We start from the raw sequence: 27624 nt of genomic DNA on the forward strand, positions 1-27624 counted from the left end.
ATTATTTTATTTAAACTGTTTATTTTCTTGTGTCGTCCCTCCCACTTCTTGTCAATTAATTTCAGTCAAACTAATATGCTACAAAAAAGCCATAAAAAGCCCCAAAACAACCTGACTCTGCTGTCTTTAAAGAACAAACCCTCCCACAGCTGGACACGCATCACATTCCTGGAAATTGCATCATCAGGATAATTCACCTCGATGCAGCAGCGCCATCTAGGGGATGAGCTGCATATAACGCCTGTATGTCGTACGTAAGTCATTGACGTCACGGCGCAGCCGCAACAACACGGAAGCTAGCCCTGCCCCGGCGCCATTTATAAGGCGTAGTGATGACGCAATAGTGGTGCAGTTCAATTACATTTGATGAAATACGGCGTTAATAACTTTACGCGACGGAAGTGGAACGTACGAATAAAGTAATATTTGCTTTAAAAATAAAATACCGCTTCATGGCAGACGGTAAACATATACAGTAAATAATTTGATATATAAATATGAAATATACTGCGTGAATATCAATCAGTGGTCAAACGTCAGTGTAGCATTTAAGAATTGAAGTACGTATTCTGGCCACTAGGTGTCAGTATTTATCCATTATTAATTCCCCTGCCCCAGAAAGTGTAGAAAAGCAGTAGAAAAGGCATATTTTTTTGCAAATATTGCAAAAATTAAGTTTATAAATCAACCTTTCTTGATTACTTCTGCTTAGCACATCCAATAAACACGTCTATAAATAATCCAATCAATTTTCCCTATGACGTAAACTGTCTCAGGGTACGTTTGGGATAAATGAATCAGGATGGAGTTTGTGTTTGTAGTTGTAGCTCCCCGAGATGGCAGATGTTCCTAATGTAGTGGCCACCCACGGCAAAAAAAAAAAAAAAAAAAAAAAAAGCGGCATGGACGTGGTAGGTTGTCGCTCTGGTTTGGTTTATTTCACACTTGAATGAAGCACGGCGGAGCAGACACGCTCAAACGTCAGATGGAATGAGATGAAGTCCTTGATCGTGTTTGCGGCGTCGGCGCTCGTCCCGCGTGACCACACCGCGACAAGCTCGGGATCAAACACTTTTTTTTGTTTTTTTTGGCTGGTAAAAAATAAACTTTGCATAAACATTTCATCCCTTTTTCCCTCTCAGCGGCTCGTGGCTGTGTTGCCGAAGAACGCTACTTTGTCACGTTACGTTCGACGCCGTCGCTTTCCTACGCTCCCTTTTTTTTGGTGGTTTCGAAGAACCATAAACTATTTACACATCTTCCAAATCAGGAATAGAATATGTAAGAACAAACTAAAAAAGACGCAGGTCCTGTTTGGTGAATGGAGGCGTCCCACAGGGCTGTGTACTTAGCCCCTTTGCGTCTCGATACTGCTCAAAACCCCAAGCCGCTTGCCTTGAGGAAAAAAAAAAAAATGGCATCAATGAAATGACTGTGCTTAATTAACATTTGGCCGTAAACAACAGGAAGTGGTCGTTAGCCTCGCTCGGCTGTCGACGCAAATAAACCCCGCGCTTTTTGTTTTTTTTCCTTCTCCTTCCAACGCAACCTTGAGTCGCAGCGCATGGAGCTCCGGGTCGAGTACAAAGATGAAAAAGTAGTAAACGCAGTGTCAGTACAAATCGCTGTACAGAGTCGCTAACGGGGAAAAAGACGGTCAGGGAGGGAGGGGGGGGGGCTGGCCTCCAGACAAACGATGCTTCCATCTTGGAAAAGGCAGTAGGTACAAGTACGAGTACAAGACGTGCGGATATCCGAATCGCCTCAAAGACGACTTGGCTATCCTCTGGTTTCATTTAAAAAAAAAAAAAAAAGTCCTCCGTTAACGCGTTTCAAGTAAAAGAAGCAGAAGGCAAGTATGCAGTAACCATGACGACGCCAGGAATTGTTGCATATATTAAGAGAGGGGAACAACGTATCCAATGGATAACTTTCGAGTGTGTGTGTCTTGTGTGTGTGTGTGTGTGGACAAGTTCTGGCGTTCTGCACCCGTGTCGTCCTCGCTGGTCCACGCTGGCTCGGCCCCGCCCCGCCCCGCCCGAGAGTCCGGCGAGCAGGAAGAAAGACTCCTCAGTTGGTCAAGGTGCTGGACGCGCGGAAGTAGGACAGGAACTTGAAGCACAGGCTGACCACAAAGTACCAGATGTTCCGGGCCATCTGGGAGCGGGCGATGAAGACCCTCCAGATGAAGACCACCAGCAGGGTGTTGAAGGTGTAGCGGATGTTCCTCAGCCTGCACCCGCCGCAAGAACGAAGATCAAAATGTAAATACAAAATTCTGTAAAAAATTCTATAAGTTTCAAAATTTCAGGACTCGTTTAGAGGTCGTTAAAGGTCAGCTTTATAGTGATTATCGTGAGAAATGTTTCTCATCAATATATTAATTAATTCATTCATTTTCTACCGCTTTTCGGGCGAGAGGCGGGGTACACCCTGGACTGGTGGCCGGCCAGCCAATCACAGGGCACATATAGACAAACAACCATTCACACTCACATTCATACCTATGGACAATTTGGAGTCGCTAATTAACCTAGCATGTTTTCGGAATGTGGGAGGAAACCGGAGTACCCGGAGAAAACCCATGCATGCACGGGGAGAACATGCGAACTCCACTCAAAGATGGTTGAGGGTGGAATCGAACCCGAGTCTCCGAGCTGTGAGGTCTGCGTGCTAACCATTTGACCGCCGTGCAGCCAAGTATGAGCATCCATCCATTTTCTACCGCTTATCCTCACAAGGGTGCTGGAGCCTATCCCAGGTGTCTTCGGGCGAGAGGCGGGGTCCAGCCAATCACAGGGCACATATAGACAAACAACCATTCACACTCACATTCATACCTATGGACAATTTGGAGTGGCTAATTAACCTAGCATGTTTTCGGAATGTGGGAGGAAACCGGAGTACCCGGAGAAAACCCACGCATGCACGGGGAGAACATGCAAACTCCACTCAAAGATGGTTGAGGGTGGAATCGAACCTGAGTCTCCGAGCTGTGAGGTCTGCGTGCTAACCATTTGACCGCCGTGCAGCCAAGTATGAGCATCCATCCATTTTCTACCGCTTATCCTCACGAGGGTCGCAGGGGGTGCTGGAGCCTATCCCAGCTGTCTTTTGGGCGAGAGGCGGGGTCCAGCCAATCACAGGGCACATATAGACAAACAACCATTCACACTCACATTCATACCTATGGACAATTTGGAGTGGCTAATTAACCTAGCATGTTTTCGGAATGTGGGAGGAAACCGGAGTACCCGGAGAAAACCCACGCATGCACGGGGAGAACATGCAAACTCCACACAGAGATGGTTGAGGGTGGAATCGAACCCGGCGCTAACCACACGACCGCCGCGCAGCCTTAAATGATCATTTCTAATCATATTATTTTTATATATGATATTTTAAATGATATGATATTTAATTAGCTCTGCGACTATTACAAAATGATTGTGAACATAAGCAGTTGGATCAATAGCATTTGTTTTGTTGTTAGTCGTCACGGTAACGCCACATTGAGACAATGGAAGCATCATAGAGTTGACTACTTGGCGGCGGCCAGCAGAGGGCGCAGTTGAGTCAGGTCATGTTATTTTCCTTGCTTTACGTCAGGGGTGCTCATACTTTTAAAATGACCGAGTCAAAATGATCTACCCACTACAAAAATGCAAAACATCTATTTATTTTCAAATGTATTGAGGATTATTTGTACGTACAATGTATGTTGATGTACCTTATATAACCAAATGAGCCAATATTGCAAAACACACATAATTAACTATTAACATTTTTTGTAATTACCTGAGTTTACTTTGATGACTTGCACTGAATTGAACCAGCCAGGGATGCATAGTCCGGACAGTAGCTGCTGATAGCCAGCCTCAAGCACACTTCCAAATGTTTATCAGTCATGGATAATATCCGTATCATAATATCCGTATAATATTCCATATCCGTATGGAAGTGATATGTTTTTTGCCTTTTTACTTGGTCCAGTTTTTGCCTTTTTACTTGGTCCAGCTCCTTCACTCATTTTAGTGACCATAAACTTTAGCGAGGGATTTAAAATCTGACGCAATTCGCCGACTAGCTTAGCACTTTGCATCGTTGTTTACGCATGAGCGGTGACCTAAAGGTCAAAATTCAGTTGTCATCTGATTGGTTGTCCTGTATGTCAATCAAGTAACGGGGATGGATGATAGGCTGACATCGTAAGTTCTGCTGCACTTAGAGACGTCGTTTGATTTGATTGGTCGCCCGAAGGGCAACATTCAGTTGTCATCTGAATGGCTGCCCTGTATGTCAATCAAGTGACGGCATTGATGCTGGGATATTTTTTTAATGTCACGCCGCGATCGACCAGCGATCGACCAGTACCACCTCCGCGATCGACCGGTAGATCGCGATCGACTTAATGAGCACCCCCCTGCTTTACGTCAACTTACTTCCTCAGGTGTTGTCTGGCGGCGGGAATGTCGGACATGTCCTCGTTCAGGACGTACTTCTTGGTGCCGATGCAGTAGTTCTCGATGTACTCGGGCCAGTTGAGCTGGCGCACGTCAAAGTTGAACGTCTGCGAGAAAGACACGCACGCTTGAGGACTTTTTAGAGATGTTTTGTTTAAAAAAAAAAAAAAAAGGTAACCAACAGCTGGTAACGGTGCATATTTGTGAGAAAAAGAGCCGGACCTTGCGGTCCTCCGGGCTGAGGTGAGCCATCAGCATGCTCATGTTGTCGGAGTTCCACTCCCAGTCTTGGCTGCTGAAGTACTCCAGCAGGCTGATGGCTTTGTGCAGACGGTTGAAGATGCGCATCATCCTGGAGATGGGAGAGAACAGAGGTCAGGACCTTCGCTCGTTCCGCCGCGACAATTCGCCGCGTCGCGGTCTTACTGCGGCTTCTGTCCGGAGAGACGCAGGACCAGGTCGTAGATGAGGGCGGGGAACTTGTGGCTGACCAGGATCCAGTACTGGTTGATGAGATAGTTGGACGTGATGTTGGCGTTGGGCCTGCGGAAGGCCTGATCCAGAGGGTTCCTCTTGAAGGACGACATCACGTGGTGCTCTGCGCACACGCACAAAAATCACACGCCCGGTCGTTCATTACGTAATAGCGACGCCCGACAAATTCACCGATAAACGGCGTTCATTCGATTGCTGAAGTGGACCGCCATCGGACGTCCTTTGTCTTTGATTAAAAATGGCGGCTGATTTTGTCGGCGTGACGTTTATAGCCAGGAGGCTAACACACGGCGCCTTGCGCCAAACTTCCGTGGGAATAACGAGGGCCGCCGCCGCCGCCGCCGCCGGGCCCCCCCTCCGCCCGCCCCCGTTATACAGAAAGAGGGGTGCCACGTGACTGCTGACATTACATCACTCACACACACACAGCACGCAACACGGGGCCTCTGTTACCATGGCAACAGATGTCTGTGGCGGTTGCGGAGGGGGGGTCGGGGGGGGATGGGGGGGCAGAGATGACCAGATGCGATGCGACAGCAGGCTGGAGGCCCTCCAAGACGTTTAAAGGAAAGAAAAGATAAAGATGGCGGGGATGGACAGTCACTTTGGAACACGTTTGGGGGAGGGGGGGCGGGGGGTTGTCTTTCGTAACAGCGACGACGATGATGATGATGATGATGATGAGGCCTAATCCCGCCCCGCAGAAAGCCATCTGGTAGCAATTTCCACGCACGCGCTAATCTGACAGGAAACAGGAAAACGACGGCATCCCAGCATCCCGGCCGCCCGCGTACGTACCGATCTCGCCCCAGTGGAACGGGTTGATGCCGCCGGTGGTGCAGTTGTACACCAGCGCCGTTTTGGGCCTGTGCACGGCCGTGTACCAGCCCGCCGCCAGCGTCAGGTTGATGACCACGTCCACCGGGATCAGGTCGGCCACCGCGTCGTTGTTGGCCCGCATGGTGCGGAGGATCCCTTTGCCGGCCTGTCACCGTTTCACAACAGGATGTCAAATTGTGCGTGTGCGTGTGTGCGTGCGTGCGTGTGCGTGAGTCCGACTTACAGCAATAAAGACTCCGCTTGGTCCGTTGAAGTTGTCAATCCAGCCCTGCAGAAAGAACAGGTCAAAAAAAAAGGCATGCCCACACGAGCACATATGCGTGCGTGTGCGTGGATCAGGTTACTTCCTGCGGGCGGTAGCCATTGTAGTAGCGGTGATTGTCAATTAGACGCCATTAAAAATGGATGACTCCCAGACACAGCAGCAAGCGTGCCGAGTCCGGTGAGAACGACAAGGCGGAAAAGCTGGGGGGGAGAAGAGGCCACACCCCCCAACGGGGACGCCCATTATTGAAAAGGTGGATCGCGCGATGCTGTGTTCGAGGTCGCCCGGGTCGGTCATGCCAAAAAAAAGTTCACGGCTGATGTTTTGCCGTTAAAAGCACGCAGTCGACTAGACGGGTATGCTACGAAGCGCCACTCTCACCCAAGGTCCCCGCCGGCGTAACCCCGCCCACAAGACGAACTCCGCCAGACGGCGATGGATGATGAAAGCAATTTAAAGCCGCAGGCGCTGGGCCGTTAGCATCCGAGTCCTCCTCGCCACCCGTCCGCTGGCCTTCCGGCGAACTTTCCCGCCGTGACATTTAATTGGTCGGCGTCTCTAAAACTCACTTCCCTTTTCCGACCAATTCAATCCCTGATCCTCTACGCCACTTAGGATAAAAACCGCTATCGATATCCACCCTGTCTGGTGAATGGAGGCGTCCCTCAGGGCTGTGTACTTAGCCCCTTTGTGTCTCGATACTGCTCAACCCCAAGGAAAAAAATGTCATCAATGAAATGACTGTGCTTAATTAACATTTGGCCGCAACAACAGGAAGTGGTCGTTAGCCTCTACGCCACTTAAAAATAAATAAAAAAACGCTATCGATATCCGCCCACGGGTGGCGAGGTGGACTCACCGGGAAGGGCTCCTGCCAGCTGGCGCCCACGATGGAGGGGCGGATGATGCCGATGTTGAGCTTGTCCTGCTCCTGCTGCACCACGTACTCCGCCAGGGCTTTGGTGTACGTGTACGTGTTGGGCCGGTCGCCGATGAGCCGCGGCGTGATGTCGCGCACGATGCCGTCGTCCATCCACCTGAGGTGCAGGAAGGGACGGGATATTAACACAGTTACGATATTTCACAGATCCCAACCACCGACATGGTCCCGAAAACGAGATTTCTTTCTACTCATAACGAGATCTACTTTTCGAATTTCGATGTAACTGTATTGTTATAAAAATATGATGACATCACTAGTATCAGGAGAACCAGAGTAGAGGCGAGCAGCCACCTCCTGTGTCCCAAAATGGTGCACTGTATTCGGGCACACTCTCGGAGCAGCCCCTCTGACGCCATGGAGGTTTCGGACAAAACCATTTGCACTTTTCGGGTGTGCTCTTTTCCTCTCCTAATGGAGCATTTGGTACGACTAACTTGCAAAATGTCTTCCTCGGAATGTTTGAAAGTGACAGTGACATCACAGGCAGGATAAAAAAAAAAAAGGAGCACTTGATTTGCTCACCTGGACATTATATCGCCTCATTGTAGCATTAAAAAAATATTTGTAATCAGATCTGTTTTTTATGTCGGATATATCGGTATGATGTCATAATTTTCGTGATGTTCGTCCCCGTTCACTCACTCGAGGGACTCAATGAGCTTCCGGGGCTCGACGGGCGGCGGGTAGATGACCTCGTCGATGTGCTTGCGGTTGCAGTTTGCATAGGCGGTGGAGATGTGGATGAAGGCCTCCAGGTGGCGCATGCGCTGAGCCAGGCCGAGGAGCTGCTGGGTGGCGATCACGTTGAGCTGCAGGGCGTGCCTGGAAGCAAGGCACGGTCGTCACTTTCTACTCCAAACCACTTCCTTCTCGGCGCTACTGTCGCCGGTGAAGAAAACCGGAAACTTTCATTGTTTGCTACTTCCTCATGTGTTCACGCACCAACTTCCGCAAATGACACACACAAAAAAAAAAAAACACGTTAAAAAGTCCACAGCGGTGTTCCTCACTTGAGCGGCTCGTCGAAGCGGATGGTGGCGGCGCAGTGGAAGACGATGTTGATGCAGTCGGCGAGCTTGGCGGCGTCCTCCTCGCTGATGGCGAGGCCGGGCTGCGTCAGCTCGCTGCTGACGGGCACGATCTTCTGGTGGAAGTCTGGGTCGTCCTCTCGCACGCGGTCAAACAGCTGTTAAAAAAAAAAAAAAAATGAAAGTAAGGAGGAATTAGCATACTAACCTGACCTTATCTCTGAACCGCCACACTCGTCCAATTTTTCCTTCATATATGACGTTTATACGCAGAACGCATTGCTGGAAATGTCCTCAAATGACCGCCTCTAGCCGGTTTAGATAAACTCTCATTGGCCTGCCTAAATGGGCTGCGGTACAATGTGATACGCGAATGGAGCGAGGTTCCCCAGGCTGGCAAAATTAGCTCATCTCGACCCCTACAACTTTGGACCGATATGTTGGGATTTCTCAACAAGAAGGACTTACGTTTTTCAAATTGCTCTGTTCTAGTTTAAGTCAACAAAATTAGCTCTGAGCCTCCGCTGCCTTTCTGATCCATGTCTTCCTTCATGTTCCTTCAATGATGTGTAAATAAGCAGCGCAGTGTTGGAAATGTCCTCGAATGCCCGCCTCTAGTCAGTTTAGATCAGTAGAAAGGAAATACTGTCAATGTGATACGTGAATGGAGTGAGGTTCCCCAGGCTGGCAAAATTAGCTCATCTCGACCCCTACAACTTTGGACCGATATGTTGCGATTTCTCACCAGGAAGGATTTCAATTTTTTCTAATTGCTCTGTTCTAGCTTCGGTCAACAAAATTAGCTCTGAGCCTCCGCTGCCTTTCTGATCCATGTCTTCCTTCATGTAATGATGTGTAAATACGCAGCGCAGTGTTGGAAATGTCCTCAAATGCCCGCCTCTAGCCGGTTTAGATCAACTCTCAGTGGCCTGCCAAAATAGGCTGCGGTACAATGCGATACGTGAATGGAGCGAGGTTCCCCAGGCTGGCAAAATTAGCTCATCTCGACCCCTACAACTTTGGACCTATATGTTGGGATTTCTCAACAAGAAGGACTTAAGTTTTTCAAATTGCTCTTTTCTTGTTTAAGTCAACAAAATTAGCTCTGAGCCTCCGCTGCCTTTCTGATCCATGTCTTCCTTCATGTTCCTTCAATGATGTGTAAATAAGCAGCGCAGTGTTGGAAATGTTCTCGAATGCCCGCCTCTAGTCAGTTTAGATCAGTTTAGATCAGTAGAAAGGAAATACTGTCAATGTGATACGTGAATGGAGTGAGGTTCCCCAGGCTGGCAAAATTAGCTCATCTCGACCCCTACAACTTTGGACCTATATGTTGCGATTTCTCAACAGGAAGGACTTCAATTTTTCTAATTGCTCTGTTCTAGCTTCGGTCAACAAAATTAGCTCTGAGCCTCCGCTGCCTTTCTGATCCATGTCTTCCTTCATGTAATGATGTGTAAATACGCAGCGCAGTGTTGGAAATGTCCTCAAATGCCCGCCTCTAGCCGGTTTAGATCAACTCTCAGTGGCCTGCCAAAATAGGCTGCGGTACAATGCGATACGTGAATGGAGTGAGGTTCCCCAGGCTGGCAAAATTAGCTCATCTCGACCCCTACAACTTTGGACCTATATGTTGCGATTTCTCAACAGGAAGGATTTCAATTTTTCTAATTGCTCTGTTCTAGCTTCGGTCAACAAAATTAGCTCTGAGCCTCCGCTGCCTTTCTGATCCATGTCTTACTTCATGTAATGATGTGTAAACAAGCAGCGCAGTGTTGGAAATGTCCTCGAATGCCCGCCTCTAGTCAGTTTAGATCAACCCTCAGCGCCCTGCCTAAATGGGCTGCGGTAGAAAGGAAATACTGTCAATGCGATACGTGAATGGAGTGAGGTTCCCCAGGCAGGCAAAATTAGCTCATTTCGACCCCTACAACTTTGGACCGATATGTTGCGATTTCTCAACAAGGATTTCAGTTTTTCAAACTGCTCTGTTCTAGTTTAAGTCAACAAATTTAGCTCTGAGCCTCCGCTGCCTTTCTGATCCATGTCTTCCTTCATGTACGACGTGTAGATACACAGCGCAGTGTTGGAAATGTCCTCAAATGCTCGCCCCCAGCCTGTTTAGATAAATCTGAGCCTCAGCTGTCAACAGTGGCATGCCTAAACGGGCTGCTGTGAAAAGATACTACAGAAAAACACTCTAAACATGAATGGAGCGAGGTTCCCAAGGCTGGCAAAATGAGCTAATTTGTCTACTAACCATCACAATTCATGTCAATACACGAGTAGTTCTCTACAGGAAAGACTATTTCATTTAATTCAGTTCCACTTTCATGCCAAAAGGTTTAGCTCTGAGCCTCCACTGCCATTCTGGCCCATTTAAACACGAGAACCTTGCTGGAAAATATCCACAAATGCCCACCTCTAAGCTAACCTTGGGCTAACCATCAGATTCCATGTGTATTTTCAATGTATTCATTTATGCAGCTTCGTGCCAAAAGTTGAGCTCTGAGCCTCCATTGCCATTTTGATCCATATAAACACGGAGAACCTTGCTGTAAATATCCACAAATGCCCACCTCTAAGCTAACCTTGGGCTACCCATCAGATTCCATGTGTATTTTCAATGTATTCGTTTATGCAGCTTCGTGCCAAAAGTTTAGCTCTGAGCCTCGACTGCCATTCTGATCCATTTAAACACGGAGAACCTTGCTGTAAATATCCACAAATGCCCAACTCTAAGCTAACCATCAGATTCCATGTGTATTTTTTAATGTATTCATTTATGCAGCTTCACGCCAAAAGTTTAGCTCTGAGCCTCGACTGCCATTCTGATCCATTTAAACACAGAGAACCTTGCTGTACATATCCACAAATGCCCTCCTCTAAGCTAACCTTAGGCTACCCATCAGATTCCATGTGTATTTTTAATGTATTCATTTATGCAGCTTCATGCCAAAAGTTTAGCTCTGAGCCTCGACTGCCATTCTGATCCATTTAAACATGGACACAAATGCCCACCTCTAAGCTAACCTTGGCTACCCATCAGATTCCATGTGTATTTTCAATGTATTCATTTATGCAGCTTCACGCCGAAAGTTTAGCTCTGAGCCTCGACTGCCATTCTGATCCATTTAAACATGGACACAAATGCCCACCTCTAAGCTAACCTTGGCTACCCATCAGATTCCATGTGTATTTTTAATGTATTCATTTATGCAGCTTCACGCCAAAAGTTTAGCTCTGAGCCTCAACTGCCTCTCCGTTCCATTTTTCCCTTCAACTCGTGAAAATGCCCTCAAGTCTCTTGTCGGTGTTTTGTTCAACCCCGAATCTCGGGTATACGGCGGATGTCCGTGAGCGGCGTTCTTCCCCGATGACTGTGAATGCAGCACATCCAGGAGTTAGCCTCCATTTCTCTTACACTTAACCACGTCACTCCGAGTTGCAGACGCCATTTTTTTTTCCCACACTCGTATTCATTTGTGCTTTTCTCAGCAGTTCCCATCTGCTTGGTGCAGCAGTCCCACTTTCCTCCCTCCGGTGCGACTGCACCTGTTTACGCCTGTGTTGGCTCAGCGGACGGCTGACATTCCGACATGCAGGGAGGGATTAAGTGAACTCGGCTCGCACACACACACACACAACGCTCCCGGCCCGATAAGAGTCGTATTCTTTTGTCGGCCAAGCGAGCAGAACGGGTTGCCGAGGGCAACGAGGAAGATAGAGCACCAGTCGGATGTTTTCCCCCCCGCTGCTTTGCTCGGTGCAGCTGCGGCATTACGACGTTCCCGCTCCGTGTGTGTGTGTGTGTGTGCGTGTCAGCTGTCCCGCTAAGTGCTGAAGGGGGACAGATGCCGACTCGGACAGCTGTTTGCTTTCGTGCTCGCCGTTTGCGTACATCTCCTCTTCTCCGCTTCTGTGATGCCGCCCTTCCCCAAATGTGTGCGCGGTAGTAAGGCCATCGCCTGGAAACCAGATGGGGGTGCAGGGTGGAGGGAGGGGGGGCGTGGCGTGGCGGTACGAGGCAGCTAAGTGTTATGTAATGCAAACAGTGAGCCAGCAGCTGGCGCCGACGCGGGCCGGCCGGCCGGTGATCCGGGGAGGTGTCGTGTGAAGCAATGAAATGTTCCCAAAAAGTAGTATGCTTGATTCTCTGCAGCGTGTGTCACTTCCTGTTAATAATGTCAACATCGCATTACCCACAATTCCCTTTGGGATGACACGACCACACACTCGCACACGGAAACCACCGTACCAAAGCCGGATTGGAGCACAATTTCTGTTTTAGTCTATAATTCCCCAACAATCCCCAAAAAAAAGGCATTTTTGGGAAACCCCTGGGATCCGTCATAGGCCCACTGTCATTTTAATACAAACATGCCGTAACCACTGACATTCATGAAAATTGTTGATTGGCTGACAAAAGTAGCCCGATTTGAGCGGAATTTCTAGCCCAATCTAGAATCCCTTCACGGGATCGATTCCCCAGCCTTGGTGGGAAACCCCTGGGATCCGTCATAGGCCCACTGTCATTTTAATACAAACATGCCGTAACAGGTGCCAACCGCTGACATTCATGAAAATTGTTGATTGGTTGACATAAATTGGAGCAGAATTTCTAGCCCACTCTAGAATCCCTTCACGGGATCGATTCCCCAGCCTTGGTGGGAAACCCCTGGGATCCGTCATAGGCCCACTGTCATTTTAATACAAACATGCCATAACAGGTGCCAACCGCAGACATTCATAAAAATTGTTGATTGGCTGACATAAAAGTAGCCCGACTGGAGCGGAATTTCTAGCCCAATCTAGAATCCCTTCACGGGATCGATTCCCCAGCCTTGGTGGGAAACCCCTGGGATCCGTCATAGGCCCACTGTCATTTTAATACAAACATGCCGTAACAGGTGCCAACCGCTGACATTCATGAAAATTGTTGATTGGTTGACATAAATTGGAGCAGAATTTCTAGCCCACTCTAGAATCCCTACATGGGATCGATTCCCCAGCCTTGGTGGGAAACCCCTGGGATCCGTCATGGGCCCACTGTCATTTTAATACAAACATGCCGTAACAGGTGCCAACCGCTGACATTCATGAAAATTATTGATTGGCTGACAAAAGTAGCGCGATTTGAGCGGAATTTCTAGCCCACTCTAGAATCCCTTCACGGGATCGATTCCCCAGCCTTGGTGGGCAACCCCTGGGATCCGTCATGGGCCCACTGTCATTTTAATACAAACATGCCGTAACCACTGACGTTCATGAAAATTGTTGATTGGTTGACATAAAAGTAGCCCGACTGTAGCGGAATTTCTAGCCCACTCGAGAATCCCTTCACGGGATTGATTCCCCAGCCTTGGTGGGACACCCCTGGGATCCGTCATAGGCCCACTGTCATTTTAATACAAACATGCCGTAACCACTGACGTTCATGAAAATTGTTGATTGGTTGACATAAAAGTAGCCCGACTGGAGCGGAATTTCTAGCCCACTCGAGAATCCCTTCACAGGATCGATTCCCCAGCCTTGGTGGGAAACCCCTGGGAGCATCGTTACGTGAACACCAAAAGGTGAATAGGTGTGAAGGCATGCACCCTGACTGTGTAACATGTGTTACTTTTCGAAGAAAACACCAGACGATGACCAGGTCATTAAACACCACAGGTGGGACTCACATAGCTCAACAAAACAAACAAGCTAACTTTAGCATGTTGATCCAAATCACAAGGGAATTTGGTGCGCCTCTTTCGGCGAGTAGCAAACACATGGGTTAAAAAAAACTAGAGCAAGATTGGCAGGGGCATGGGGCGGGACTTAGGACCAATAGTCATGTCATGGTATTCCTGGTAGTAGTCATGTACTAGTAGTCATGTCATGGTATTCCTGGTAGTAGTCATGTTATTCCTGGTAGTAGTCATGTACTAGTCGTCATGTCATGGTATTCCTGGTCGCAGTCATGTAATGGTATTCCTGGTAATAGTCATGTCATGGTATTCCTGGTAATAGTCATGTCATGGTATTCCTGGTAGTAGTCATGTTATTCTTGGTAGTAGTCATGTACTAGTCGTCATGTCATGGTATTCCTGGTAGTAGTCTCTCATAGCTCAACAAAACAAACAAGCTAACTTTAGCATGTTGACCCAAATCACCAGGGAATTTGGTGCGCCTCTTTCGGCGAGTAGCAAACACATGGGTTAAAAAAAACTAGAGCAAGATTGGCAGGGGCATGGGGCGGGACTTAGAACCAATAAGTCATTGACCACTTGTCTACTGATGCTAAAAGGAAAACAAAAATGCTAATCTTGAGCGCTTGTGGCTTATCAGCTTCTGCAAGTTGTCTCAAAGCTTCCGGGTGCCCCCCGCCCCCCAAGCCGGAACGTCAAGACGAAGACAAGCAGCAACGCAGAGATAATGACGCGTGGTACAGGGGTCGTTGGGGTCGGCTTCAACGGCGCTCTTTGTGGGGCCGAGGAGGACACTGTGGGACTGTGAGTGGGCTCTGCGGTGCCAGTCACCGGTCCTGGATAACAACAACAGTCCCAGTGTTGCTCTCCGCAGCGTCAAGGTCATGCTTGGAGACGTTTCTTGGGGAGCAACATTTGTCCTTTCTATGTACAGGACATCGTTTTTTTCTTTTTATCAGTACGAGAGCAATAAATCTCACTAAGAGGCCTTCAAGTGTCCGCCGGTTGGACTTTCACAGACACTAGACACCTCAAGAGGCTTCGGTTTCAGCATGGCAACCCGAGACAACGCAGCCTTTCCTTTCACTTTGGACGCCCGGTCATCCGCATGGAGGCCTTCCTCAGCCACGCGCCCGCCCACCTGCTCCACCACCAGCATTACCAGGATTACCAGCTCAGCCAGTCGGCCACTTCCACGCCGCTTCACTCGCCCGACAACTCACATGGCGGCGGCGGGGGTGACGGCCACCAGCCCCCGCTCCCCCCAACCGCCGCCACCGTGCAACCACACGCACCAGTACATACTCCCCTGACCCCCGCCTCATCGGACCCCGAGTGGCTCTCGGAGCATGGTGGAAATAGAATCACTGTCCATCATGTACATACAGATGATATATGAATGGATGGATGGATGGATGGATGGTTGAATAGATGGATGGATAGATGAATGGATAGATGGATGGATGGTTGGTTGAATGGATGGATGATGGATGGTTGAATGGATGGATGGATGGATGGATGGAAGAATGAATGGAAGGATGGATGGATAGATGGATGGTTGAATGGATGGATGGATAGATGGATGGAAGAATGAATGGAAGGATGGATGGATAGATGGATGGTTGAATGGAAGGATGGATGGATAGATGGATGGTTGAATAGATGGATGGATGGATGATGGATGAATGGATGGATAGATGGATGGATGGAAGGATGGATAGATGGATGGTTGAATAGATGGATGGATAGCTGGATGGATGGATAGACGGACGGATGGATGATGAATAGATGGATGGTTGGTTGAATGGATGGATGATTGATGGTTGAATGGATGGATGGAAGGATGGATAGATGGATGGATGGTTGAATAGATAGATGGATAACTGGATGGATGGATAGACGGATGGATGGTGGAATGGATGGATGGATAGATGGATAGATGGATAGATGGATGGATGGTTGAATGGAAGTATGGATGGATAGATGGATGGATAGACGGACGGATGGATGATGGATAGATGGATGGATGATTGAATGGATGGTTGGTTGAATGGAAGGATGGATGGATAGATGGATGGTTGAATAGATGGATGGTTGAATGGATGGATGGCTGGATGGATGGAAGGGTGGGACTACTTGAAGAGACGATCAAGGGACGCAGGCTGTTGGGGGTGTTGGTAAACTCCCCCCAAGGTTTAGGGGCATCATTGCCACCTTCACTTGCCTTCTTCCAGTCCAACGTCATTATGGTTATTTATTTATTCTGTTAGACGAGAGCCATCCAATCCTGAAGCCGGCTCGGATAAAAGTCTTGGGAACAGTCCAGCTAGGATAGATTCAAGGCCTCGAGAACCCAATGACCAGGACAATAACAATAACGTCTTAAGTTACGAGCACACGGAAGGCGTTTGTCCTGTTTTCCCTTCCCGTCTGTGTTTGTCCTCGGATGGTCTCGTGTGTCATGTTAAACAATCTGGCGTGCATAGCGACCCAAAGTATCCGTCCCAAGTGGACATAAAGTGGGAAAATGTGGTATTTTTCCAACATTCCACCGTGAGCTCATGTTGAAGCTGAAACAGCAAAAACAGCCGGAACAATGGCGTCTGAAATTCCGGGTCCCAATAGATTCCATAAACTCGAGATAATTTGCGACCTAATTACACGGCGCTCCCCTCGGACCGCCTGTCTGGGGAGGGGCGGCTGCCTGCTACCGAGCGTCACCTGAATGCAACGTCGGTGGCGTCGGAGCGGAAAGGATGGTTTGGCAAAGCAGAAGCTTTTACATCGGCAGCTCGGAGCGTGAGACGCTCTCGTCACACGGATGCATTATTCAGTGAGAGCAAACCTCTTCAGGAATACATGATCTTCACCAAAGGGAGGGCGGGACATGATACCATTGCTGGTAGTAGTCATGTACTAGTAGTCATGTCATGGTATTCCTGGTAGTAGTCATGTACTAGTAGTCCTGTCATGGTATTCCTGGTCGCAGTCATGTAATGGTATTCCTGGTAATAGTCATGTCATGGTATTCCTGGTAGTAGTCATGTACTAGTAGTCATGTCATGGTATTCCTGGTAGTAGTCATGTCATGGTACTCCTGGTAGTAGTCATGTCATGGTATTCCTGGTAGTAGTCATGTACTAGTAGTCATGTCATGGTATTCCTGGTAGTAGTCATGTTATTCCTGGTAGTAGTCATGTACTAGTCGTCATGTCATGGTATTCCTGGTCGCAGTCATGTAATGGTATTCCTGGTAATAGTCATGTCATGGTATTCCTGGTAATAGTCATGTCATGGTATTCCTGGTAGTAGTCATGTACTAGTAGTCATGTCATGGTATTCCTGGTAGTAGTCATGTCATGGTATTCCTGGTAGTAGTCATGTACTAGTAGTCATGTCTTGGTATTCCTGGTAGTAGTCATGTACTAGTCATCATGTCATGGGATTCCTGGTAGTAGTCATGTACTACGACTCATGTCATGGTATTCCTGGTAGTAGTCATGTACTAGTAGTCATGTCATGGTATTCCTGGTAATGGTCATGTACTAGTAGTCATGTCATGGTATTCCTGGTAGTAGTCATGTACTAGTAGTCATGTCATGGTATTCCTGGTAATGGTCATGTACTAGTAGTCATGTCATGGTATTCCTGGTAATGGCCATGTACTAGTAGACATGTCATGGTATTCCTGGTAGTAGTCATGTACTAGTAGTCATGTCATGGTATTCCTGGTAATAGTCATGTACTAGTAGTCATGTCATGGTATTCCTGGTAGTAGTCATGTACTGGTAGTCATGTCATGGTATTCCTAGTAGTAGTCATGTACTAGTAGTCATGTCATGGTATTCCTGGTAGTAGTCATGTACTAGTAGTCATGTCACGGTATTCCAGGTAGTAGTCATGTATTAGTAGTCATGTCATGGTATTCCTGGTAGTAGTCATGTACTAGTAGTCATGTCATGGTATTCCTGGTAGTAGTCATGTACTAGTAGTCATGTCATGGTATTCCTGGTAGTAGTCATGTACTAGTAGTCATGTCATGGTATTCCTGGTAGTGGTCATGATCTGGTGAGGCTTTTAGCAGCTCTGCTCTAAAGCGCTAGTCAATAACCTCCTAACCCCCCCCCATTCACACTCCTACCTTACCGGCACAAGCTCCTCCCCCTTCCTGAGGAATTCCACCAACGTCCAACACAGGGCTTGCAGTGTTTAGAGAAAGCAGACTCCACGAGTAGGCGGGCAAAAAGGGCATTCCGCAAAGCAAATAGAGGCCCAGTGTACCCGGACGGACGTATGGACGGATGGACGGACGCCGCCTCCATCGAACGGTCGGCGGGACGGGATCTGTGGCGGTTACCTAGCAACAGGTGCTACGTAGGGATGCTTGATGAAAAGGCTACTTTCTCGTGAATCTGGCACCTGACGCTCCGTTGGTGGACTTTTTAAGAACGGAACCGGGAATGCCAAGCGTCGGAAATATTTGGAAAAATCCACAGATCACTTCCTGTTTGGAGAGCAGACGACGATAACGTGAAAAAGCGCAGGAACTTCCTTCTCTGGCCGACAGCAGGCTTCACTACACATCCTAAAACGAAGCCCCTGAGTGCTGACAATGATCCATTCCAATAGACACGCCCCCCATTAGCCTTAAAGCTACGCACACACGCGGTACAACCGCAGGAGAGAAACTTGGAAAGCGGTCGACTTTCATTCTCTGACAGTTTGAGGCCATCGCCAGCGCACCGCAAAGCATCATCAGTACGCAGCCGGCGTCCCGCCAATGTTAAGATGTCCGACATCCTTTTCTGATGAGTCATGCTTTGCTGGCCACACCCACTCCTCCCACATCAGCTCCCTCCTGCCGAGTCGCCTTTGCAATCGTTCTTCCGGACGGGACAAGGGCAGCCGGGAACAGACTCTCTGGGTCTCTCTAAAAATAATTTGAAATAATCAGACGGTTGCCATGGCAACAGCTGCTTATGCTATGCAATGTGCTGTCAATGTTTTGATGTCTCACCGGTGTGATATATTCTAATGTATTGTTGTGGGTTGAAGAAAAAAAACATTAAAAAAAGGAAAAAAAAAAAGGAAAAAATTCTGAAAAATTAAAAAATATTTTTTATATGAGAAAACAAGTCATGTACTAGTAGTCATGTCATGGTATTCCTGGTAGTAGTCATGTACTAGTAGTCATGTCATGGTATTCCTGGTAGTAGTCATGTACTAGTAGTCATGTCATGGTATTCCTGGTAGTAGTCATGTAGTACCAGTAGTCATGTCATGGTATTCCTGGTAGTAGACATGTACTAGTAATCATGTCATGGTATTCCAGGTAGTAGTCATGTCATGGTATTTCCTGGTAGTAGTCATGTCATGGTATTCCAGGTAGTAGTCATGTCATGGTATTTCCTGGTAGTAGTCATGTCATGGTATTTCCTGGTAGTAGTCATGTACCAGTAGTCATGTCATGGTATTCCTGGTAGTAGACATGTACTAGTAATCATGTCATGGTATTCCAGGTAGTAGTCATGTCATGGTATTTCCTGGTAGTAGTCATGTCATGGTATTCCAGGTAGTAGTCATGTCATGGTATTTCCTGGTAGTAGTCATGTCATGGTATTTCCTGGTAGTAGTCATGTACTAGTAGTCATGTCATGGTATTCCTGGTAGTAGTCATGTCATGGTATTTCCTGGTAGTAGTCATGTACTAGTAGTCATGTCATGGTATTCCTGGTAGTAGTCATGTCATGGTATTCCTGGTAGTAGACATGTCATGGTATTCCTGGTAGTAGACATGTACTAGTAATCATGTCATGGTATTCCAGGTAGTAGTCATATCATGGTATTTCCTGGTAGTAGTCATGTGATGGTATTCCTGGTAGTAGTCATGTCATGGTATTTCCTGGTAGTAGTCATGTACTAGTAGTCATGTGATGGTATTCCTGGTAGTAGTCATGTGATGGTATTCCTGGTAGTAGTCATGTCATGGTATTCCTGGTAGTAGTCATGTCATGGTATTCCTGGTAGTAGCCATGTACTAGTAGTCATGTCATGGTATTCCTGGTAGTAGCCATGTACTAGTAGTCATGTCATGGTATTCCTGGTAGTAGTCATGTACTAGTAGTCACATCACTGTATTTCCTGGTAGTAGTCATGTACTAGTAGTCATGTCATGGTATTTCCTGGTAGTCATGTACTAGTAGTCATGTCATGGTATTCCTGGTAGTAGTCATGTACTAGTAGTCATGTCATGGTATTTCCTGGTAGTAGTCATGTACTAGTAGTCATGTCATGGTATTTCCTGGTAGTAGTCATGTACTAGTAGTCACATCACTGTATTTCCTGGTAGTCATGTACTAGTAGTCATGTCATGGTATTTCCTGGTAGTAGTCATGTACTAGTAGTCATATCATGGTATTCCTGGTAGTAGTCATGTACTAGTAGTCATGTCATGGTATTCCTGGTAGTAGTCATGTACTAGTAGTCATGTCATGGTATTCCTGGTAGTAGTCATGTACTAGTAGTCATGTCATGGTATTCCTGGTAGTAGTCATGTACTAGTAGTCATGTCATGGTATTCCTGGTAGTGGTCATGTACTAGTAGTCATGTCATGGTATTCCTGGTAGTAGTCATGTACTAGTAGTCATGTCATGGTATTCCTGGTCGTAGTCATGTACTAGTAGTCATGTCATGGTATTCCTGGTAGTAGTCATGTACTAGTAGTCATGTCATGGTATTCCTGGTCGTAGTCATGTACTAGTAGTCATGTCATGGTATTCCTGGTAGTGGTCATGTACTAGTAGTCATGTCATGGTATTCCTGGTATTTAATTGAGATTTTTTAAATTGTAATTCCTCACCTTTTAGACATATTAAACATATAATATTCTATATAGTATATTGATGACAACGTGCCGTCCGCCCGGCTCCTCCCCCTCCAGACATCAGCGCCCCCAAAGGTGCCGAGAAGGCGCCTCGTCACCACTCAACTTTTCCATGACCTCAGCAGGCCTCGGGTGGGGGGGCCGCCGAGTCACCCAGGTATTTTTGGAACGGCGCTGGGCGCACGAGGAAGGCCGCTCACCTTGCACTTCATCATGTCGTCCACCCTCTGCCGCATGGACTGGCCGGCTTTGGGTCTGACCAGCAGGAAGAGCGCTCGGACCTCCGGGCAGCACCTCAGCAGCTTCTCCACCAGGACTTTGCCCATGAAGCCCGTGGCCCCCGTGATGAGAACGTTCTTGCCGGCGTAGTATTTCGCTACGGACGCCATGGCGCCGCCGCTGGGGTCCGACGGCCGGGTCGCCGCTTCTTTGACCCGGCCTTCACGTAGATCCTGTGGGGGGAAAAAGGGGGGGGGGGGCAGTTCAGTGTGAGAACTTCATTTTAAACTCCAAGTAAGCGTTATAAAGTATACATATGGAGAAATACTTAAAGAATGTACACGTTCTATGAACTAGCTGAAGAACATGATGGAGGACCACCAGTCCTAAAACATCTCATGTCTTCTAGATTCAATCTTCCTTTAAATGTCCCAATGAGTATTACTACTACTACTACTACTACTACTACTACTATTAGTCATGTCATGGTATTCTTGGTAGTAGTCATGTCATGGTATTCCTGGTAGTATTCATGTACTAGTAGTCATGTCATGGTATTCCTGGTAGTAGTCATGTCATGGTATTCCTGGTAGTAGTCATGTCATGGTATTCCTGGTAGTAGTCATGTCATGGTATTCCTGGTAGTAGTCATGTCATGGTATTCCTGGTAGTAGTCATGTCATGGTATTCCTGGTAGTAGTCATGTCATGGTATTCCTGGTAGTAGTCATGTCATGGTATTCCTGGTAGTAGTCATGAACTAGTAATTATGTCATGGTATTCCAGGTAGTAGTCATATCATGGTATTCCTGGTAGTAGTCATGTACTAGTAGTCATGTCATGGTATTTCCTGGTACTAGTCATGTCATGGTATTCCTGGTAGTAGTCATGTACTAGTAATCATGTCATGGTATTCCAGGTAGTAGTCATGTCATGGTATTTCCTGGTAGTAGTCATGTACTAGTAGTCATGTCATGGTATTTCCTGGTAGTAGTCATGTACTAGTAGTCATGTCATGGTATTCCTGGTAGTAGTCATGTCATGGTATTCCAGGTAGTAGTCATATCATGGTATTCCTGGTAGTAGTCATGTACTAGTAGTCATGTCATGGTATTCCTGGTAGTAGTCATGTCATGGTATTCCAGGTAGTAGTCATATCATGGTATTCCTGGTAGTAGTCATGTACTAGTAGTCATGTCATGGTATTCCTGGTAGTAGTCATGTACTAGTAATCATGTCATGGTATTCCTGGTAGTAGTCATGTACTAGTAGTCATGTCATGGTATTCCTGGTAGTAGTCATATCATGGTATTTCCTGGTACTAGTCATGTCATGGTATTCCTGGTAGTAGTCAGGTCACGGTATTTCCTGGTAGTAGTCATGTACTAGTAGTCATGTCATGGTATTCCTGGTAGTAGTCATGTCATGGTATTCCTGGTAGTAGTCATGTACTAGTAGTCATGTCATGGTATTTGTTCTTCATGACAGAAGTACAAGAAGATGAAGTACCCCCAAAGTACTTCTTCCAGTACATTGACAATCATGTTGCAGACAGCGTGTTCCCAGTAGGCCTGACTACATCGGGGGCTTTTCCACCCCACTGCTGTGGGACCCCTGATAAGCATTCGGGGGTCACATGGCTTCTTTCATCAAGTCGGGGCTGCCGGTCCCGCCAAGAAGCGGCCATATTCCATCCTCCGCTGACAGACCGCACGTTGGAGTCACTGAATGTTTGACTCGGGCTTTACGAGCCGTTTTAGCACGCCGAGGGTCGCCGGCCCCTCACCCCCGTATATCTCACCTGCGGGGGGTCTGTCCCACGAGCTGCGTCCCCCGTGACCCAGATGCGACACGACACGCCACGCAGCCTCATTAAGAGACCGCTTGCCACGGTAATGGAGCGTGTGCAATTATTTGGGCCAACTCATAGGACGAGGAGCGGCGGCGGGGGCCAGGTCCTATGGGATGCTGGGGGGGGACGGGGGGGTTGACGGGGCACATAATGAGTGATCCAGTGCGGTTTATAAGGTGAATGTTTAAACACGTGAAAACTACTGTCCGTATAAAAGTCCACCGAGCGCAACTTTATTGCGCTGTCGTCGCTGCGCCGCACAAAGCGCCGCTCACGTGACTTCACGCGGGCGGGTTGGCGGTCGCCGTGGCAGCAGGGACACGTCGCCAACGTACGGGAAGACTTTTGGCGGCGGTGGCGCCGCTACATTTCTCTGAGGCCGACCTGACATCAGCACGTTTTCTGCACACCATCCCCGTCCCCGCAAATTCCCGGCAGGGCGGCCTAAACGCCGAACCCCCCTGTGAGGGGGACCAAACAAGGCCGCGTTGCTAGTTTTGACCCCCCCGCCCCCGTAGGAAATTACACACTGCAGAGCACAAAAAAAGGGGTGTGCTTGATTTATCCACCAGCTTCATCCTATCTTTCCGGTTCAAGTCCTCTGGATCGGCTTCAGACAGTCCAGCTGTTTGGGAGCCCCACGTGGGTCAGGGTGGGGTTAGGGACTTTGCCCCCCGCCCCCGTAGGAAATTATACACTGCAGAGCATGAAAAAGGGGTGTGCTTGATTTATCCACCAGCTTCATCCTATCTTTCCGGTTCAAGTCCTCTGGATCGGCTTCAGACAGTCCAGCTGTTTGGGAGCCCCACGTGGGTCAGGGTGGGGTTGGGGACTTTGCCCCCCCCGAAGGAAATTATACACTGCAGAGCATGAAAAAGGGGTGTGCTTGATTTATCCACCAGCTTCATCCTATCTTTCCGGTTCAAGTCCTCTGGTTCGGCTTCAGACAGTCCAGCTGTTTGGGAGCCCCACGTGGGTCAGGGTGGGGTTGGGGACTTTGCCCCCCCCCGAAGGAAATTATACACTGCAGAGCATGAAAAAGGGGTGTGCTTGATTTATCCACCAGCTTCATCCTATCTTTCCGGTTCAAGTCCTCAGGATCGGCTTCAGACAGTCCAGCTGTTTGGGAGCCCCACGTGGGTCAGGGTGGGGTTGGGGACTTTGCCCCCCCCGAAGGAAATTATGCACCGCAGAGCACGAAAAAGGGGTGTGCTTGATTTATCCACCAGCTTCATCCTATCTTTCCGGTTCAAGTCCTCAGGATCGGCTTCAGACAGTCCAGCTGTTTGGGAGCCCCACGTGGGTCAGGGTGGGGTTGGGGACTTTGCCCCCCCTCGAAGGAAATTATGCACTGCAGAGCACAAAAAAAGGGGTGTGCTTGATTTATCCACCAGCTTCATCCTATCTTTCCGGTTCAAGTCCTTTGGATCGGCTTCAGACAGTCCAGCTGTTTGGGAGCCCCACGTGGGTCAGGGTGGGGTCGGTGACGGGGTGGGTGTCCAGGGACGGGGGCGGGGTATGTATTAGACGTAAATGAAACGATCATTGTCGTGGCTCACATATTCACGAATGCATTCATTCTTGCTGGGGGGGGGGCGCTGAGGCCCCGCCCCTTCCTGTTATGCCAAATGAAGCCCGCTAGCCTGGACTTTCCCAGGACTCGCTCGGGTCAGGTTAGGATGCGTCCTGACAGCAGCACGCCAAAGTCATTCACGTTTAGAGACGCTTGAGCTGCTAGCGCTTTAAAAGGCATCCGCCCCCCACCTCCACACCCCCGGCCCTTTGGGCGCTCACACAAACCCTCCATTAGCGGGTCAGCGGCGCTCGGCGGAGGCCATGGCCGAGCTCAACAGATGCGGTCTGGCTGAGAGCTTTACAGACGCTCACAAAAAAAAAAAAGGGGGGGGGGGGGGCAATCGCTTTAAACACGTTATTTAGAGCGGTGCTAGCTTGCTTTTAGTCAAGTGGACGATGAAAAACAGCATGGAACCGGTGGCCGGTCCAACATGGCCGTCTCAGCATGCTAACAGCAGCCGACGCTAGCTAACAAAAGACGCAGAAACGTTCACTGTAGTCAGGCGTGCTAAGTCCCTGATAGCAAACGGACTGACAGCTATTACATGCTAGTTAGCTAACTAGCCAGCTAGCTAGCTAGCTAGCTAACTAGCTAACAGAGTTAGGGTTGACAGTCTGTGTGTTTACATGATGTCTGGCGGCAGAGTGCTTCTGTAATTACACCGCCCAACCCCGGGTGACACGAGCGGGTGTCCCCTTACGCCTGGCGAGGAACGGACACCCGCCCGTGATTTTTTCGAAACGAAGCCTCCGATTTCAGTCTGTCTGTCGGTCGGTCGTATTCCCGTGCTTCACTTTCCTCGACGCACCGAAGAAGCTCTCTGGAAACGAAGCCAAGACTTTACGTGGGGGTCTTGTCTCGTGGAGGACTCTGTAAGGGGGGCGGGGGTTGGGCACGAAGGCCATTGGTCCCATCGGGACGCCACAGCCGTAAATCCTCGCAGGTGACACGCTATTAACGCCACGCCCTTCTCTGCCAGGGTTCAAAGTCGTGCCACACATGGTTATTAAAAGCATATGGGGGGGGCGGGGGCGGGGGCGATATGGGGGGGCGGTGCAAGGTGACCGGTGGAAATGGACATTGTGTCCACTTGTGCTCCTTCATGACTGGAGCTGTGGTCTCCATAAGAGAAGATGAGACCAGAGCCCCCCCCTTTTAGTCCCCCTTTGGTTTTTGGTTTTGGATGCGGTCTTATTGGGGGGGGGGGGGGGGGGGGGGGGGGGGGGGTCAGGCCCCTCAAGTCCACCCCTTCAAGGTAACTGCACTGGTGTGGGAAGTTCTGCAGGATTCCTCAAACTTTAACCCCAAAGGCACAACAAGACACACAAGCTAGTTGGTGCGTTTAAGTACCCGGAAGTGACGTCACTATCCTACTGTCACAATTAGGGTTGAATGTAGCTTTTTTTTTTAGCACCCCCAGGATGAAAACGTCTTAGCTAGATTGACACACAGGACAGATTTAGATATTTTCTCCAATATTGGAGAAAAATAATCAGGATTTTTCACTTGAACCTGAACGCCACTTCTGGTATTGCGACAGCATGAACGGGAATGTAGCACGTAATTATAAACTTTTCATTTTTATTAATTGTGAAAAAAGAACGTCCGAAAATGGCTACTAGCTTGCTTACTACTTGGTGGTCGTTTTTGACTACAAACTCGCCTCTAATTTGATCCGTTTCACTGCAACGTTTGATTGAATTCATATTTTCAAATCAAAAACCCGAGTAGAGAATTTCATTTGAAGGCAACACTTCCGGTATCATCGGCGCTAACTGCTGCTAGCTAACCGGCTCCAAGCTAACCGGCTCGCTGGCTCTCGCGTCGCCCGCCTCCCTGCCACCAGAGGCGGCTGCGGGTGAGCTCCACGCGGCCCCCTTAGCTTGAGCGACCTCCGTGGTTTAAACACGAACTAAAACAACCGGAACATGAAGTAGGCTGTCCCTCGCATAAAGCCCCCGGGTGCGTGGATGGATACTTCACTGTCCGAACCGCGCAGTCCCGACAAAAAGCGAAGATGCTCCCCGCGGAAGGGAGCCGCTCAACCCAACCGCTAGTCAACGCTCACACGGGACACAACAAGCGGACGTTTGCGGTTCAAATGTGGGTATAAAACGGCTCTTACCGTAGACATGAGCGGCGAGCTTGCTTCCGTCCTCCTGCGCCTGTCAAAGAGGGAGTGCGGTGCGGCAGCTGCTTCCTCTCTGCCTCCTCCCACCCGGCCGCCCCCGACCGATCGGATGCTTCCACCGTGGAGGAGGAGGAGAAAAAAAAAAAAAAAAGAATCTCCGCTGACCGCCTCTTCTTCGACGGCAACGTGGCTTCCCTGTGGGACCCCGGAGGCGATGAGAGGGTCCGGCCTGTCACCACACCCCTTCTCGCGGCTTCTCTGGGTGTGTGCGTGTGGGGGGCTCTGCTGCCAAATTCCCGAGAGAAATGTGCCAAGTTAACGACACTTTCTTGGCCGACACAGAGGGAGTCGTTTCCCGGAAGTGGTGCTATAAATCCAATCCCGCTGGTCAATTCCCTTTTATGCCAAATCCGGATTCGATTAACGTAGCGTAATCTTTTTTATATCGCTGTTCAATTATGTCAACTGGAATTGGAAGTTTTATTACAGTCGTAAATAATGATAGTTCATGCAAGTCTGGCATGTTTTAGTAAACTTGGACATTTGAATCAAACAAAATCACTACTTCCGATTTTAAATTCATTCTAGCTGAACGAATCCTGAATCAATGCCTTGTTTGCTGACGTTTACACTACTTAGCAGCATGTGGTGCAACAGGCTGGACAGCCTGTATTGGAGAATGCCAGGTATGTGTGTGTAGTTGTGTGCAGGCGGGTGTGCTTGTGAGGTGGAATGTCATGTCTGCATGACCCCCCCCCCCCCCCCCCAAACACACATGATGCCAGTCTGCATATGAAGTAACCCCCAAACTGATTCCTCCCATCCACATCCATTATCAGGAGCTCCCACTCTCAAACAAGTTTGTGTGACCTGTGGCGACCTCAGGGGCGTCCTTGCAGGCACAATTGAGGCAATAGTTTCCCCACTTATCCACATGAATATTTCAAGTTTTATTCTAATACTTAATCAATAACAGTACATTAAATTGACTGTCATTAATATTAATAACAAATATATAGTGTGTAAGGAAGAGGTTGAGTCACTTTAAAGCTCTATCAAATACTGACGATCAACACCGCCCTCCAGTGGCCATGCAGTAAAAATACAACAGACCGAATGACCGCAAACATGCGCCCTCCTGTGGATAAATGTTGTCACTACAAAAGAAAAGGCGTGAAACAGTGCCTCTTGTGGCCAAACGTTGTCATTACAAGAACCAACACCGGCAGTGTGTTTTTC

The 27624-nt window shown here is 48.4% G+C and overlaps 1 protein-coding gene across 1 annotated transcript; it reads right to left on the reverse strand.

Annotated features, from left to right (window-relative positions):
- Window positions 1–860: 860 nt before the first annotated feature.
- Window positions 861–26736, reverse strand: si:dkey-97m3.1 (fatty acyl-CoA reductase 1). The gene is made up of 11 exons (XM_058078169.1): window positions 26380–26736; window positions 20809–21060; window positions 8017–8192; window positions 7649–7828; window positions 6923–7100; window positions 6022–6066; window positions 5757–5943; window positions 4890–5061; window positions 4686–4815; window positions 4443–4570; window positions 861–2233 (listed from the first exon to the last, which is right to left on the reverse strand). Exons 1-11 carry the CDS (start codon window positions 26386–26388, stop codon window positions 2071–2073), a joined length of 1620 nt encoding a protein of 539 aa, XP_057934152.1. The 5' UTR covers window positions 26389–26736; the 3' UTR covers window positions 861–2070.
- Window positions 26737–27624: the final 888 nt, after the last annotated feature.

This window comes from Doryrhamphus excisus, chromosome 7 (genome assembly GCF_030265055.1).
Source record: "Doryrhamphus excisus isolate RoL2022-K1 chromosome 7, RoL_Dexc_1.0, whole genome shotgun sequence".
In the NCBI taxonomy this organism is placed as follows: Eukaryota; Metazoa; Chordata; class Actinopteri; order Syngnathiformes; family Syngnathidae; genus Doryrhamphus; species Doryrhamphus excisus.

Bases quoted from the DNA above. Each gene is read 5' to 3' on its own strand.
- si:dkey-97m3.1 (XM_058078169.1), bottom strand. The intron at 8,193-20,808 runs GTGAGCGGCCTT...TTTTTTTAACAG, and splicing joins ACGACATGATGAAGTGCAAG to CTGTTTGACCGCGTGCGAGA. The intron at 7,101-7,648 runs GTGAGTGAACGG...CCTGCACCTCAG, and splicing joins AAGCTCATTGAGTCCCTCGA to GTGGATGGACGACGGCATCG.